We start from the raw sequence: 17,696 nt of genomic DNA, 5'->3' as shown, positions 1-17,696 counted from the left end.
CGCATAGTTTTAAAGTTTTGCTGTTTCGTTGCTAAAGAAACGACTGGCGTACAAAAGTTTGCGACAGTCTTCTAAATCCGGCATCCCTGTCGGACCCCCATGTGACGTCAGAAGCGTCAATCTGAGGTGGGCTGTAGTTTTCTGTAATTGACGCCGCCATTTCTGACGAAGACTGACACCTTGGTAAGCTGCCACTCAAACCGTCGAATTACCGCTCACGCTTGAAAGCACGATACGCGCGCTCCTAAATACCGTTGTCACGATCGCGAGCAGCGAATAGGGAGGCTGGCGATGCGTGCAGACGTTACGCAAATGCGCGAATGCGCTGCGAAGCATGCCACTTCTTGACGAAAGGAGGAGTTTGCGCGAGTAAATTGACAGGTGTGGGTTCCCCGCCGCTCTGCCGCGCTGTTTCAGCGCCACTGGTCTTTTATTTTGACGGCGAGTGCGGATTTTTCTGCTGTGCGAGAGCTGTAACGGGACGCAATGGTTGTGTCTTCGATTGTGTGCTTCGTGGTTGAGCAGGAGCGTGATCGCGCACGGGCAGCTCTGCGCCGTATTCACGCCGGCCTCCAAACTCGCAACAATTTGGGCTTTCAACGCGATAAAGCGGCCAAGTGCGATAAAGCATGCGTCTCATGGCAGTGTCTGCACGAGCAACTCGCCGCCGTTATAGCGCGGCCGGATGTCGCAAACGCGACGCCTTGGTACGGACAGGTTGCTTATTTAAAACAGGATTTCACAGGAAACCTGTTTCAAGATTCTAATCAGTTTAAAGCGGCCTCGCGATGTGCGCAGCGTGCGAGTTTTTCCTGAAACATTTGTTTCAAGGATCGCAGGGACAGTTTATTTACGGTTCCCAATCGTGAAGGTTTGGACCCGTTTATTCACGTTTGTCAAGGCACGTCACAAGTGCGTTGGTTGGTGCCATCACGGCCTTTTCTTTTTTGAACTAGTGTTGTCGACGGTAGCATCGTCCAAGGACGCCTACTGAACGGCGTTATTCATCGAGCGCGGCGTGTGGGCGAGATCGACGCCTCATCTTGTGTATCTGTGGCCTGTTTTCATTTCCTGCAGCGAACTTCGCGCGGTGGCCAGTGACGCGTTCACCTGCGCAGCGAATGGATCATCGGCTCACTTAGTGATGTTCGCAACCGCCAATGCGTCGACGCCGGAAGACTGATACTCCGCGCATCGCCTCTTTCTGGTGAGCTTTAGAACCTAATAAGTCCATATCACAACTCTCACGTGAACCTCCTTCTTGTTTCGTGGGAATAGCAACTAGCTTGAATGAGTTATCTTCTTGGTTTGCTGTCGCAGGACTTGCAGCACTCGCATATCTACATCATGAAACCTTTCATGTGCTCATGACAAATTTATTCTGATCACATCATCAAACATTCGTGCTGTGCTTCACTATTCAGCGCTCATTCTGTCGTTTCGTACTCTTCCTTTCCAAGTCTTTATTTTTCCTTTTATTGGTGCAACAATGTATTCATTAGATGCTGTGCTTTATTGCAGCAGTGCTTTCGAGATGTATGAGTAGGATAATACATTGAACGTTCAATGAGTTCAAATATGTTATGGAACTCGTACAATTCAAACGAGCCAAAGCTAATTGAGCAAGCCACATATTTTGTTGTAAATTCTTTCTTTCTTTCTTTCTTTCTTTCTTTCTTTCTTTCTTTCTTTCTTTCTTCTTCTTCTTCTTTTTTTTTTTTTGACTAAACAGCCTGGTTCTACAAGTTGAGGTGTGATAGATGCCACATATATTCACCACATCATTTTTGTGTTAAGGCTTCGCTAAAATGGAAATCCGAGATAGTTGCTCTTGCAATGATGGGTGAATCGCAGCACATTAGACTAGAGGTGACCGCAGAAACAACACACACAGAGTTTTCTCGGTTTATTTTATTTGTGGTCATGTCTTGTTCAATGCTTTGATTTGCCTTTCAATTGAGGCTGATTTCTATTGAAGCACTCTTCCCCGTGCCAGAAAGTGTGATTACCTGTCCATCTGTCAGCCTTCATTCTTAATTATTTATTTATTTATTTTAATTTTTTGCACAAAGGGAAAAGATAACTTAGTGAGCACACTTCACCTATCCTGCCTTTTCTTTCTTCTGTCACTTTTTTACCTGAACATTTATTGAAGCATTTGTCATGGGTAATATATCTGTAGGCAGTAGAAGTGAGAAATCTGTTCTGATCAGTGAAATTAAAAACACAAAAGATCCTTTATTTTCATGCCTCATGCAAGTCTGTGTAATATAAATATACGCACTTTGGGATTGTCATGGTCTGCGAGAATCGAAGTCTCTCATGTTGTTTTGTTTTATATATTGCTGTGCATATGTCACTCACGCAAAGTGCGTAGCCTTCTCTGTATCGATTAATTATGTTTTTGTGGCACCTTTGTCATGTAAGGAGGAATCGCAGTTGCATGCAGGGGCCATATTCACAACAAGCTATCATTTTCCATTATTTATTTTGATCCTTCATGCCAAGTGGCAAGTTATGGCGAAGTAGCTTACGGTGCTCAAGCCAATGACGAAACCTGTAAAGCATGGAGAATGAAATGGACCGTTACAAAATACATCTCTTTCACTATGATGAAGAAATGTTTTGCTGGGGGGTGTGAATATTCGAAATTTCAAGTACGAATTGAGACATCTGTGTTATCCAAGTCGTATTTGACCAGAGAATTTGATTTTGAAAGTGTTCGAATATTTGTCTATGACCAAATAGTATGTGATAAGAATCGTTGACACTGGCCGTCGAGTGCAAAAAGATAAAACAAATGTTGCAAACAAACACTCAAATTGTGTTGTTAATCCATCTCTAGGCTTTAGTCGTAGCACATAGAGCAGCACTTCTGTTTTTTATTTATTTTTCCTTAACATATTGTACTTAGTAATCTGTTTGAAGATATTTCTTCCTCAGGCTTTTTGCAGATTTGTTGCATTCATTTAAGTGGAATCTTCCTTAGTGAACTTTAGCATGTTAGACTGAAGTGGTGTATTCTTTCTTTTTTTAGAAAGTATTCGATATACAATTCAATATTTTAAGCTATATTTTTCCAAATGTATGTACTCAATTCGATTAGGAAATTCTAATATTTGAACCCCCCTAGCTTTTGCTATAATGCTGGGAGAGTCCGTATTATGTGGCAAGCATGAGTTTGCTAACAGTTCTCTCCAGAAGTTGGGATCGGCTAAAGGCGGGAGGTTGTGTACCTTGCATTGAAATGGCATGAAAAGATTAAAATTGAGCTGTTGAGAGCTGCAAGTCCTCATTTCTGTACACTCTCTTATGTCTACAATCCTGAAAGTGAGAGTCGTTTTGGCTGATTAATACTTCTGGTATGATGCAATTCCTGTAATTATAGAAGTTCTAACACATTTATACAGAAATCCACTTGACATTAGATATAGTTGAGTTCCACATGAAAATATGTTGTCCCTCAGGGCAAATTTTACTATAAAAAATAAGGGAAGTTTTTGAGCCGTTTTGAGCAGATAAGGCCCTCTCTTAATTCAGAGGTGTATGTAAAGTGCACTTGTGTTGTGATGACGTATATGTCTAAGAGCCTCCTCATACTTCAGTCCAGGAGAGACAGCTGTCTCGACATGAATAAAACTTGTGCAGGGATGCCTCAGTGCAAAATCGAGCTAGTGAATCAGAATCTGTCTTACTTGCTGGAAGGAGTCAGTTATAGTCAAGGGTCTGATGGAAAGCCATCTGGCCAGGTAAAGTCATTGTATAGCAATTCTAAATCTTGTCACCTATCAGTAAAATGACTAACTTGATGTTGCAGTGCCCGTACAGGTACTTTGTTCACAAAAACAGAAAACAAGGTGCTGGTACGGACACTGAAACATCAATTTCGTCATTTTAGTGGTCGATGGCAAGATTGATAATTGCTTTATCAAGGCGTCAGTTGGGGCACGTCCCACCATATGGAACATGCTGCATGTCTCAAGTACAAGGTCGTTATTCTTGGATGGTCACTTTTGAGAATACAGCCACTTTTGCGAGATTTCGCTTGACTTGGCAGCAGGCATCGGGGCCCATAGCTAAGAGCATTCCTTGCATAATGATAAGCATGCTGTCTTGGTGTGGTGTCAGGAATGCTGTCGCCTTAGATGCCAATGCATGGGGTGCCAAGTCATGCAAAATCTAGGGAAAGTGATCATCCGATAATATCCCCTCCCCCCCAAGTCGCTTCAAGTTGTTGCCACCCTGGATCAATGCCAATTACAGCGGCTTTCGATCACTTTGGTCACCTAATTGATATTAAATTTCTGTGATGAGAATGTGAAAGAAGCTAATTTAGCACTTGCAGCTGCTGTTACTGTTTAGATGCAGCTGCTGTTACTTTGCATTGTGCAGTTGGCTGCTGAGGAGGCCTTGGTTAGCTGCCACAGCGTGATGCAGGAGGCGTCAAGTCGAGGGGACACAGTGGTCAGCATGCCCAGCCTGCAGCAGCCCCTCAGTGGCGGTGGCAGCGGCCACTGCTCAGATCAGGACTCTGTGCCATCAAGAGAATCCTCACCAGTCCCTGCTGCGCCCACGTCTCCTTCACCATCTCCCCTTACTCCAACCGACACTCAGACACAAGCCCAGCTCGAAGCTGACAAGAGGGCAGTCTACAAGTGAGTGAAAACCAAAGTCTTGTGACTTGGGAAAGGCAGAGAGGATGGCTTGAGCATACTTAGTATGATCTGGCCCACTACTTTAGTTTTCACTGGTGATTGAGGAGAGTAGACGAAAAAGTGGTGAAAGATAATAGCAACGACAGTAAGAATGGATGCATATATGCAGTAGCCATATAACAGACTTGTTTTCTTAGAAGTGTTGACTCCAGCCCGGTGCTCTGCAGATCGTCCATAGTAGCCCTTGTAGCTGTTTTGTTGCAGTATAGTTGTACAGTGTGATTTAAATACTAATACTTTGTGTTTGCCAGCTTCACGATCGATAAGGGCAGCCTTATTTCAGGTTTTCTTTTTCATTGAAGTGACACATTTAATTTCCAGAGAACAAGATACTAACAAAATTAGTCGAAAGCTGAGTGACAAAAGTTATATTTTGTTGGGGTGGGCGAATATTCGAAGTTTCGAATATGAATAGTTAGTCGGTAATATTTGATTCGTATTCAAAAAAGAGCTATATTTAAAAATCGCTAAATATTGATGCAACAACTAACTGTTTACGTCTGGTTACTGTTCTCAGTCTGGTAAAAAAGTGTGACTAATTATCAAAAGTGTGACTGCAGAAGTTCTTGAATCAATTCAGAAAAAAAAATGGGTAATGCAAGCTCTGTGTTCGGTTTCTTGCTGAAAGCCTACATGACAACCTGTTATTTGAACTTGTAGTTTGACATTGAGTCTTTATGGTAGTATGGCAATGTTGCAGTTTTATCTTTTACACTGTAACAATGTGACATTTTCTTTGCAATCGGTCATACTACATGTGCCTATGACACACAAGTCCTTCAGCAGATTTTTTCTTTTCCACCAGCTTTTGGTCTTTTAGCGACCATTTATTTAGCGCTTTTCGAGAGCTAGGCATGCAGCAGCCTTTCTTTCTTTTAAAATTTGTTTGTGATCAGGCTGTAATGTTATAGAGAGGCTATCCATGCAGTTTTTCTCATGCAGATTGGTGATCTTGTATTTAAATCTGACCATCTGTCCCTGATAGCTGTCTTTCTTGCAGTAGTCGGTACAGGCGTTGCACCGAATTATACCAAAATAGATATTCCTGTTGTAAGTATGAAATCGAGGGTTCGACGGAAGCCCGTCTGGTCGGGATGAAGCATTGAAGAAGTAAAACGAAGGACACCGACCAACATAGAAGTGCTAAAAAATGATTGTGAACAAGGCTTCCGTAGCGAAGACGAAACGTCTTTTAGATTTGTTTCATTTTTTAGCACTTCTATGTTGGTCGGTGTCCTTCGTTTTACTTCTTCACTGTTGTAAGTATGTATGCGTCTGCGTTGGACTATTCTACATTCGATTCGATATTTGATATTTACTATATTTATTCAATTCATATTCGAAAAAGTTAACATTTTCCTGCCTCTAATATTCTATGGACTGTTACATTAGAGGGACTGACAACTGGCCAGAATGTGTTGAGAGAAATTGATGAAAATTAATTGACCATGATTTATATTGGTAGAACCCAGCACACTGTTTGCGATTGAAGTAGGAATTATAATTTTAAATTGGCAAAGAAAGTCTCAAAAACCAGTAAGTGGCAAGGCCTGGTGGTGAAATCTTGGTGCTTCGAATGTAGTCTATGAGATTACTTTACGTAAGTCTGCTATGATTAGGTACAACATAATTATTGCTTAAAATTACAGTTACTATATTATTAGGCACTTGTGCTTTATTCTATGCTTCAGAACTCAAAAGTGCACACATGGCTATGGCAATGGCAATGCGCTGAACTGGGTATCACGTGTAGAAGCGCCGCTTCATTTACGATTTGATTGGTTTTGTTTTGACTGGTTAAGCACCAGTGCAGTTGGGCAGGAAGCCACCAAAACATGTACTAGCTATTATTGCAGAAGTATTTTGACAATTAGGAAAACATGAATCACAAGAACATCGACTTGATAAATAAAATAATACTTTCTCTCAGTTACGGCTGTACTTGCCGTCGGCCTCCCACTAATGCCGGCGGATAATCGCTGTCGCACTCACGTATCACCGTTTTCAGCATGCTTCCTGTGAACGACTACATCCTCACTGCAGATGGAAAAATTCTGATAAAAGATTATGTTCCATGGCGTTTTCCAAGTTACCAATTCATGATTAGACACTCTGATCGGTAAGCTTTCCATTGCATAAAAAATAAATAGGTACCATGAAGATTGGTTGTCAGTACCTTTAAAGCAAAAGAATGTGCAGTGTTGGCTGGAGTTGCATCAGTAGTTCAAATAGCTCCAGTGGAGCAAGTGCAGCCAAATTCGTTCAACACTCTGTCAGTAGGAATAACAAGTTATTTCACCAGATTCACCCTCTTGTTTTTTTTTATTGGGCCTTATCTAATGCTATAGAATAAGAAGCCAAGTTTTATCAGCTTTTCAAGTAAAAACTCAACAGCGTAGATCCCCTGAATTTTTTTAGTGCCAGTGTCTCTACCTGGAGAACTTTAATGATGGCAACTTTGCATGTTTCTTCACAGCAGTGCCAAAGCTCGTCTATTTCACTAATATGAAGATCATTGTTGAATGTGGTACACATTTCAATATTTAAGAAAATATACAGATTCTGAGCACTCTGGAAATAAATGTTATGCAAAGCTTTTTTAATGCATAAACTGCACAAATTATGCAGAACATATCGCAGTGAGTATCTGCACTAAGGCGGTAGCACTTGAATGTCAGCACACACAATTACACAATGTTATAACATTGTTTTGGTTCACGTTGACATAACGATATAACTTTGTACATGTTTTTGTTTTAACTACTACTGCGATTAAATTTTGTCACAATTAGATTTGGAAATATGGCGCGCCATAGATGCATCAGGGTTCATGACTACGAACAAGGGATGGTGTCTACTAAAGTGTGAAACCTATCTTTCACATTTCGGTTATCTTGTGCAACACTCTTCATGAACTGTGCCCTGTATAAATCTATGGTACAGCCTGTTCATTAGACAACCTGAGGCAATACACACAAGGGAATATGATGTCAGATAGACATACCTACTGCAGGAGAGCGCAGGATTGAAGCAAAGAATGCTTTGCATAGCCACATCCTTGTCAGAGTGGAACCTATTGAAGGGTCTGTCTGTGCACTTTCAGGCACCCTCTGTTTCCCCTACTGGCCCTGCTGTTTGAGAAGTGTGAGCGAGCCACTCAAAGTGCCGAGGTCCCCTGCTCTGAAAGCTTCAGCTCTGACATCCAGGCGTTCGTGCAGCACCAGGAACAGGACCGCAAGCCTTTTTTCAGCGATGATCCTGAAGTGGACGGCCTGGTGAGGGTTTCACTACGCTTTTCATTAAATGTTGTCAACTCCTGTGATGTGTATTGATGAAGCAGATTTTCTGATGCTTGCCGTCATAATTATTCTCGTAGTCAGCCTAGTTTATGTTTACTGCAGGACAAAGGCCTCTCACCATGATCTCCAATTACCCCCTGCCTTGCATTCTTCGACTCCATCTTGTAGCTGCAAATGTCCTATTTCATTGCACCACCTTGGCCATTCTCAACTGCACATCTCTTCCATTGGCTCCAATTCAGCTACATTAATAGGTCACCCGTTATCTGTCCGACGCAGCATGTGGTGCCCAACTTCATTTCTTACCCTTAGCCTCACCTGGAATGTTCACTGCCCCCGCTTGCTCTCTAGTGTTGAATTCCAATGGCGGAGTCAGAGCAAGTTTTTCTGCTCGTTACGGAGCAAGTTTGTTCCAATGGCAGAGTGAGGGCGGGAGTAAGGTGTTCCAATGAGAGAGTCAGAGGGGATTCCGAGTGGGAGTCACTCCGTGGAGCAGAAAAAGCTGCTCCGCCAAAATCGGCGGAGTGGACCGGAACTCTGCGTGACATATTTCCTTTACTACATTTGTCAGCTGGGAGGCGCCACCGGTCACGTCTCGCGAGGAAGCAAAAGCTGCTGCACGCTTGGCGAGATATCCATTCCGCACTTAAAAAAAAAGAACAGGTGAACGGCGCTGAAGGGACAAGTGACCGGTGCGGCGGTGCTGGGAGCAAACAGCGGAAGGAAATGACAACACGCAAGGTATCCTGGGTGATTCGGTGATAGAACTTCCGCTTCCGCCTTGCTCCGGTGGCGCAGGTTGTGTTCCACTCACGGATTTGGAGGCGTTGCTCTATGCCAGAGTCGAGTGCTCGCTCGCGGAGTCCGTCGGCTGCTCCGACTCCGCCATTGGAATTCAACATGATTCACACTTCTGTCTCTTTAACATTAGAATTTTCATTCTTCATTCAATCGATCATTGCGTGGTCTATATTTTCTTCTCAAGCTTCCTTGTTATCCTCCCAGTTTTTCCTCAGCTTAGTACTACTCGAATGCAATGATTGCACACTTTCTTCCACCTTGGTTTAAGATATTTAACAAAAGGTAGCTGCTCAGTTCCTGCAAAATTTTAATGTTGCCAGGTATAGCTATGGGCATCACATCTTCGCGGTATTTGTTTGTTGTTTTAAACTGTGAACATTGCAAACATTGCACCCCTCCCCCTTTTTTTACAACCATGCTGTTTGTACAGTGCTTTTAAATGCTGTCACAGGTCGAAATTGGCCTTAATTGAAGCCACTATTGCCGCCATTTAGTGCTCTCGTATGCCGATCCGCTGGCAGCCGTAATCACTGAAGCTCTCATGTAGCCACTGCGGCAGTGCTAGGCCTAGCTGCTTTGACGTTCGCGATCAAGCTTCCTGCTGTTAAGTGTCGCAATTTTTATTGAAAGAATTTGATGCCATCAGCAATGGCACCAACTCTGCTTTTGTCATCCTTGCCGATGGCTTAAAGCGCAGAAAGCACAGCAAGGGTTAAAGTATTGTTCCTTTAAGAATAGCGTAATGCCGGTTTCCTAGTGTTAGCTTTTTTGCAATACAGCGGTGTTACGTGGTCGAGCATTCGCAATGCATTGCAGTGAAGTATACTAAGAGTGGAAAGGGGCCACTCACGATTCAGATTATGTCTTCCGTAATTAGAAACGTGTGCACCCGCCATCTCCTGTCACAGCACTAGCATCGATACATTTATTAAGTGTACTGGCAGGCCTTCAAAGTTATTTTGAATGTGCCTGTGGCAATTTGAGCCCTTGGAGAGAGTAAATGGCACGCTTTCTTTCTCTCTTTTGGGGTGTGGAGCGGGGGGACCGCCCAATTTTTTTTTTCGGACGTCTTTGCAGGCCCTAGGGAGTCCTAAAAATCTAATGTTGACCCTAGTGGTAAATTTTATCCTCTGTGATCAAACGTACTAACTATTACTGTGCCCTCTATTGTATCACATATAGGATGCTGTTAAAATGCAGGCATGACCACTTCTGCAGATACTGACAATACCTCGCATATTATTGTTATTACCGTTGGTCGAGATTGAATTAATTGAAAAATTGAATCAAATGAAGTTGAATGACTATATTTGCATGTAAATAATGCGACCACAAATATAATGTGAGGGGGGACTTTTGTTCTCTCAGAAAAAGAAAAGAAATGTATATTATGATTATAATGCCGAGTGATGTTGCAAATAAACAGGAAGTCATGCATAAGAGCGGATGCTTGCAGGGTACTTCATTCATCGTTACTATGAACTGCCACTGCAAAGTACAGTGAACGGACGAGTGTGCGTGCAATTTACTCGTTGTCACTGCTGACGTCTTTGCCACTGTTGGTGAGAACGGCGTCATCCTTCCCGCCACCAAGGTTATTGAACAGGCAGCACTCCTGATGTACTACTTTGCTATGTTTGATTGTATGTGTTTGAACATGACTTTATAGATGGTAGTGATCACGGTGGTGTTTAGTGGTTTAGCTCACAGAAGTTTGAAGTGATAGAAAAAAATTTACGAGAAAAATTAAATAAAACCATTATGTTTGCGTTGTGAACCCGAACATAAATCGAGGTGCGTTCTGAGGGCTGAAATTTTGAAAAACTGCTCACAGATCGATAGCACTAGAACACAAGACATATGCTTACAAGCTTTTGTAATTCTGTTGCGTCATTCATCTTCAGTGGCAATGTAACGAGGCAAACGAGGTCACAGGTTCAATCCCGGCCACAGCTGCTGCATTTTCGTTGGAGGCGAAATACGAAAACACCCACATACTTAGATTCAGGTGCACGATGAAGAACTCTGGGTGGTCCATATTATTCCAGATTATGAGGCACTACGGCGTGCCTCATTATCAGATTGTGGTTTTGGCACGTAAAACCCCATAATTTAATTTTAAATTTGAGTGTAATGAGGCAGGTTATTCAACTTGGTTACAGTGTGTGATATAAAAGAATGTATTAGATGGTGTGGCGCCAATTGCATGTCGACACAGTTATTTTGTACCTCAGTAAACACATACAATTGAGACAGTGTTTCAGTGGCATTGAGATTGCCAAGTAATCTGTTGCTGCATAACTCTGCATTTGCCTAGTGAATGGCTCCAAGAGTAGTCTTAGTATTTAAATCAACAGCTTGAACACTGAAGAATTTGTATAGACAAGTAGAACCACCCACACTACCACAACTGTGTAGTACATTCTGCTTTCTTCACAGTCTAAAAACTTTGTCTCATGGTTTGTGTTTAATAAATGCAATATAGTCTTTGAAGTTGAAGACTAACAGGGAAATCACCTTTAAAGATAGATTCACATGGTGGACTGAATTGCAATTTGGTGTTTGTGGATTGCATATCACTGAACCATACATCAACAATTTCCACGGCACTCATTTGGTCCATGGAAGGCAATTCACGGTGCAGCTGACAGCCAAGTCACCGTCAGTATTTTTTTTTAGGGAAATAGCAAATTACTGACAATTAAACTTTTTAGTCTGTGAACAACCATCTCCTCTCCAATTCAAGTCTCATTGAATTGAAATGCGTGTAACAAAAAGATGTGGCTGATGCTCTTAGCTGGAAGACGACGGAGTGAAATAGGCACCATCTGGATGGCCTTAGCGCTGTTGCCCATTGTTTGTGGAACAAAAATAGGGTCAGTTAATCTGCATTCTCATCCGTTTTTCTCGATTGTGTGAGTGCAAGCTGTGAAGTTGTCCAATGTATGTCATGTGTTACATGACTGATTCATCCACAATCAAGTCCATCAAGTAAATCCAGCTAACCTGTCATTGTGACCTGCCCACCCATGCTCCTGTTTGTGTACAGATGGTGAAGGCGATCCAGGTGCTTCGCATCCACCTGCTGGAGCTGGAGAAGGTGCAGGAGCTGTGCAAGGACTTCTGCAACCGCTACATTGCCTGCCTCAAGAGCAAAATGCAAAGCGAGAACCTGCTCCGGTCTGCCGACTTTCCAGGCTCGGGGTCCCTCTGCGAAGGAGGTGGCAGCATGAGTGACACAGCTTCCTCGTCTTCGTGCTCTTCGCCCCCGCCACCAGCAGCCAGCAACCCATCTCCCCCTCCTGCCCACTCCCTTGTCACTGCCACACAGGTGGGCTTCGGAAGGCTTCCACGGAGGGAAAGCTTTAATGCTTAATCTTGGGATTTAGCTTTGACTACACAAAGCAGTGTTCTACAAATTAATGCTTAGAATAACAGAAAGCTGAGGAAGTTTGTAGGGATTCGTTGTACGGAAAGGCAGGCATACAACACAAGGACAAGAACGACTGATGTTTGTGTTATCATTCTCATTCTTCTGGTGTCCTTGTTTTGTACAGCTGCCTTTCCATATGAGCAAACAGCTTCAAACACCTTCTTGCATAATGAGCAGCTCTCGGTGGGTTGTTTTAAATAGAATACATGGCACAAAACAGGCAGGTGGCTTTTTGTTTTGGGGAAGAATTTGTTCCTTGCATTCATTGGTTTGGAGATTTTGCTTCATTAAAGCCTAACTGCAATGAGATTTCAAAGTACATCAAGAGCTTAAAGGTAGTGTACATATAGAGCAGCCTCTGCATGCATGTATTTGCACATGGCTTTGAAAGGGTGTTTTATTTTTTGTGTTGTGTTCATCTGTATTTTGTTATATTATCCCGTGTCATTATAAAGAGGTGTAACTATGTGCTTACTACTGGTGCAGTAGAGTGACAAGTGTCCATACATTCTGCAGTCATATTGCGCACGAAATGGTGTGCTGTGTGTACACAGTTTGTTGGTTATAGTAGCCAGGAGTGGTTGAATAGTGAAATTTTCACATTGACTCAAGCATTCATTGAATACTGGCTTTGAATATAAAATTGAGTAGTGGATATCTTTTGCCTCGTAAAAGCAGTAATAAACGTCGACTCTTTCAACTCGTACGTTACTATCTGGAGGTTCCTTCATGTGACCAGCTTATAAACCCATAAAAGAGTGAAAACTCATCATGAGCCCTTGTTGAATTGCTGAGCACTGCCGAAGTGCCTAGTGTACCAGAATTACCCGAATACAGTCAACGACTGATTTTTTGGACCCTCTGGGAAACGTAAAAACGTCCAAAAATTCAGGCAGTCCGAAAAAATGAATGCATGCAAAAAAAGACGCACCTTTTTTTTTTCTTTTTTTATCGGATCTAGAGGTAAAGGGCGAAGTACCAGGCTTCTGAAACCCTGCCAAAGCATCAGTGAAGTGGCTATAAAAAGAGGCGTTCAAAAACTCTGTATGCAGCCGACTGCCGGTTTATTATGTACATGTGCATCGTCGGGCAGCCAGTGTTATTGCTGCAGTGGCTTGAAGAACTTGTTGATTGTTGTTTGGACGGCGTTCCGGTTGCATGCGATCATATTCGCCTCGATCAGAGAAAGGGTCATGTCAGCACTGTACACCCATGAATAGTCAACAGTGCTCGCATCAACTCGGCGCTTGTAGGCGGCGCAGGCATTGGCTCCTCCTTTCAAATCGGAGTCTTCTGAATCCCCCACAACCTGACGGACTATTTCCTCTTCAGTCAGTTCTGCGCAGAAGTTGAGCTCGTTGTCATCGTCAACAAACTGTTCAAAAGTTATTTCCATGGGTATGGAAACTCCAGCAGAGCGGAGGTCGTTGATCACGTCGTCCATGGGCGCCGAACTCCTTGCTCACGCTAGCCTGCGATCGGCCGCTCACGACTTGCTTAATAATTGGCAGCTTTCTTCTCCATCGGCGAGGACGATGAAGACGGAGTGGGGGCCATCGAAGGCAAGCGAAATCCTCAAGTTGCGAACAGTGGAGTTTGCTGACGAGCGTCGAAGCACCTAGACCTAGCGTCGCAGAGCACACTTGACACAACAGCACAATAAAAACCACGCTAGCCAAAACGTGGCCGGCGCTATCAGGCTGGGGCAAACAAACGAAATGGCGCCGCTCCGGAAACTCCGCCGGAGGCGGAAGTGCGGCGATGAACATAGCCAGCCTGGCCAGACCAAATCGATGTGTGACGGCTAGATTCGGCTAGTTGTGGTTCAAAGCAGTGATATGCTTCGGCTGCAAGTCGATTTCCTTCGCACGGGCGCTGCGCGAGGATCCAAAGAACCTTCCGTCGTGTCAAAAAGTCCGGAAAATTGGACGGTGGGGGGTTCGAGTGTCCGAAACTTCAGATGTCCTTATACATTGATTCTATGGGGCTTGGGCGGTGCTGCAAAGACGTCCGAAATATCAGGCATGTCCGAAAATTTGGGCGTCCGAAAATTCAGTCGTTGACTGTACTAGTGTTGCAGAATCTCTATAACAGGCCTCCTCCATTAATCATAGCTTATCCTGCATATTTGGCCATCACATGCAGATGTTCAAATAAATTTAACATCAAGCTTTCAGTCTGAATACTTCAATTCCAGACAGAAATATTCAATTTACATTTTAGATTTTTAATATGCAAACACCTGCTACAACTTAAAAGGGTCATTGATGGTAGCTTTTGCTGGGGTTGTTGTGATTGCAAGTAAGGCCTTTAGTGGGTCTGCCTGGCATTGTAAAGAAATATTTCATTTACTTGCAAAAGTATGTTGTTTGGTTGAACATATTCCTGGGTTTTTGGTGTAGTGAACAGTGGTATGGGCACAAGGGTTTTAATGTGAATTGGTATGGCACCTCAAGACTATGCCATATGCTCAAACTTAATGACATTCAAGGGACACTAAAGAGAACACCAGGTTAGTATCAGCTGTCAAAATATTCTCTCGGAGATTGTTTTCATTCATTTGGTACGAAAAAGTTGGTTACTAGTGAAGTAAATGAAGGCCATACTTTCCCTTCCTTGAATTTTGCTTTTCTTTATTTATGTACCTGTATCACCTGTACAGGCATTAAAGCAGGGAGGATATAACAGTGAAACACTAAGCAAATATTAAGCACATATTGCATGATAAAAAGAATCATTTAGTTAATATGAAATAACTTGGAAGGGAAGGCTGTTCCACTCGTTGATTGTACATACAAAAAAAGAAGAGAATGAAATACAGTTTAACCTCGATATAACACAATCGATAAAATCAGCAATTTGCTTCATCCTGTCGAAATTTTGGTATATTGAAATTTGATATTTTATGCAAATAAGTACAGTTGCTGCTGACTTTTCTATTCATGGAAGGGGCCGCAATATTTTCTGAGTTATTGGGCAGTCGGAAAAAGCAAAGTTGAATGAGAAAGAAAGTTAACTTTGATGAATTTGAGAGTTGGATGCCATGTTCACAATATCTTCACATCGGTGGCACGAAGTGAAGCCAGTCAGGCTTTCACGTCCACTCCACCCCTGTGGCTGATAGTGTTGCCTGCGCTAGAATGACTCTATCATGAAAAGGGCTGGCAGGGGGAAGCAGTGTTGTGATAATTTTTTACTGCGTGTTGCCAAAGTGAGACAAAAGAGTTGTTAAATTTCTGCTAAATCTTGCTGCAATGTTGTTAAACTTGTTGCTCAATCTTTAGAGTAAACTTTAGGTAACTTGGAACACTATAATAATGTTAGCATGGTGTAGTAATTTGCCTAAATGTCTCACATTTGTCTAGGGTTCACGTGAGTGAAAAATAAAAAGGAAATTTACCAGCAGTGTCGAGGTGATTTTTACTTTAGTAGTATACTTAGGCCTACGTGACTACAGACTATGGCAGCCGAAATTTGGCATTTGCTCTCAGATTGTCAAGTGCCAAGTGCAGCACGGTTCAAAACGACACAAGCAATCTGATTTTCTAAGCTCACAAAGGCACTTGGTCCACTATATCCTTGAAAATTTTATAGTCGCTGCTGAAAGGACAGTAAAAGTTTGCAAGACGCGTAAGGTCGCATGTTAACGTGGCAATGACAGTAAGTTACCTTTATGTAGGTCAGATACTGCACTTCCGTTCCTTGGTTCCTGAGAGCTTTTCTCAGTACTGATTTGTCTAAAACGCATGCGATAAGGAAGCAGTGTGTTAAGGCTCACATGAACGAGCCCAGCCACTCCTATGTGTGCGCCTTTATACAGTCAGTCTATATTATTATTCACCTGCTCAGTCTAAATCACACAATGAAGTTTATAAATGTCTGCCAATTGAATGTATTTAGTAAAAGTGTGGGACCCGGACTGTTATGACCCATTCAAATCGGTTTTCTAAAAAAAATTAAAAAGAAAAATGCATATTGTGAACACTGTTAATTCTGTGAAGACAACCATTGATTCATCATGGTCTCAGAGCCCACACCTCATACAGCCAATTTCAACCACTCACATGTTGCTTTTTGAATAAAGTGAGTCCTAGAGGGCTATTTTCAAAGCAACTTTCCTAACCTTGAAGATGCTAAAATGTCACGTTAAATAATGGTGTCGGTTGCTAAATTATAAAATTTGTTTTTAAACAGACAAGACAGTCGCTAAATCTAGCGACAAAATAGCTAAAATGGCAACACTGGCAGGGATCAGATGCTTTGTCTGCGTCACTTCAACGCACCTCCCAAACTCCAGATTACGCAACCTCCAGCACTTCAGCACAAGAAGACAGTGTACATTGCCACGCCATCTCAGCTCGCACTGGCTGCCTACACGCTCAGCCATGTTGACAGTAATGCACAGCCAGGGCCTTGCTAGAAAAAAAATGTGTGCACGTCATCCTGCACCCAACATCCCCTGTCCTTTTGTCCCACCATGAGCTCGCTCCCCTCCCCACTTTCCCTTTTCTTGTGTGGAAAGACAGCTCTCATCAAACTGCGCCACTATCGTTCTGGGCTCTGTGATAGGGAGTATGGAGCCAGAATCTCAGACGTGCAGTGGCAAAGACAATACACATAGAAAACTGCTTTATGACAGCGGACAGGGCACAAGCACATGTGCACACATATAAATGAAAGAGGCAAATGACCTGAGCACCTCACTCAACAACCAAAGCAATTATGTTAGTATCAGGACAACACTAAAGATGTTCTTCATCTGTAGTGTCTTTACATGGCACAGCGCACCCTAACTGAACATGGAAAGCTTGCAAAGTTGTCGATTACTCACTCATGCCGTTGTGACAAACACAGGCGCCGGGCACCACGTTGTTTTTCTTCCAGAAATTGCAAGTACCGTATTTACTCGCATAATGATCGCACTTTTTTTGTCAGAAAAATTGAAGCAAATTCAGGGGTGCGATCATTACGCGGGTTAAATTTCCCGGGAAAAAAAAAATTTTTTTTTTCGTCCGCGTTTGCTGCGGGATGCGAGATTGCGGGTGCGGGACACCAAAACAAAAATGGCGGCTAGCGGAGCGAGCCGAACGCGCCGAACGCGATTTTTTTTTCTTCTCGTGAGTACATTACGTGCATTGAAACAGTTTCTTCCGTATTAGTGATAAATAATATCGTTAATATCGGCAAGTTTGCGGCAATAACGTAGCCATGTCCACTTTGAGGGGACAGTAATAGGTGGGCGCGCTTAGCTGCCAGTGACAGAAACACATGACGGGCATGCTGCGGAAACTGCGGCATCTGTCTTCATTTCTTTCCGCTAAGGGTGGGCGAATATCTTAGCTGTGTTACAAGCGTCGGCGTATGAATAGGGCACACTTTTAACGTATCAGAGTAAACGTGGCTACTATCATTGCCGCGCGCGATTTGTTGCGTGCTCACGAGTGCAAA

General features: G+C 42.9%; 1 protein-coding gene across 9 annotated transcripts in view; it reads left to right on the top strand.

Moving 5' to 3' along the window:
• Positions 1-17,696, top strand: part of LOC135919974 (homeobox protein PKNOX2-like) — a 48,113-nt gene that overhangs the window by 569 nt on the left and 29,848 nt on the right. For 2 of the 9 annotated variants that reach the window (XM_065454003.1, XM_065453995.1), the window contains exons 1-5: positions 55-183; positions 1,078-1,207; positions 4,393-4,655; positions 7,819-7,990; positions 11,865-12,146. In XM_065454003.1, the coding sequence (XP_065310075.1) occupies positions 4,432-4,655; positions 7,819-7,990; positions 11,865-12,146 (678 nt within the window). In that variant the 5' untranslated portion in view covers positions 55-183; positions 1,078-1,207; positions 4,393-4,431. The other 7 variants (XM_065453998.1, XM_065454000.1, XM_065454001.1 and 4 more) reach the window with 6 other exon arrangements.

Source organism: Dermacentor albipictus, chromosome 4 (assembly GCF_038994185.2).
Source record: "Dermacentor albipictus isolate Rhodes 1998 colony chromosome 4, USDA_Dalb.pri_finalv2, whole genome shotgun sequence".
Taxonomy (NCBI): Eukaryota; Metazoa; Arthropoda; class Arachnida; order Ixodida; family Ixodidae; genus Dermacentor; species Dermacentor albipictus.
The sequence above is the reverse complement of the archived record's forward strand: the minus strand, read 5'-3'. Positions and strand labels throughout refer to the sequence as shown.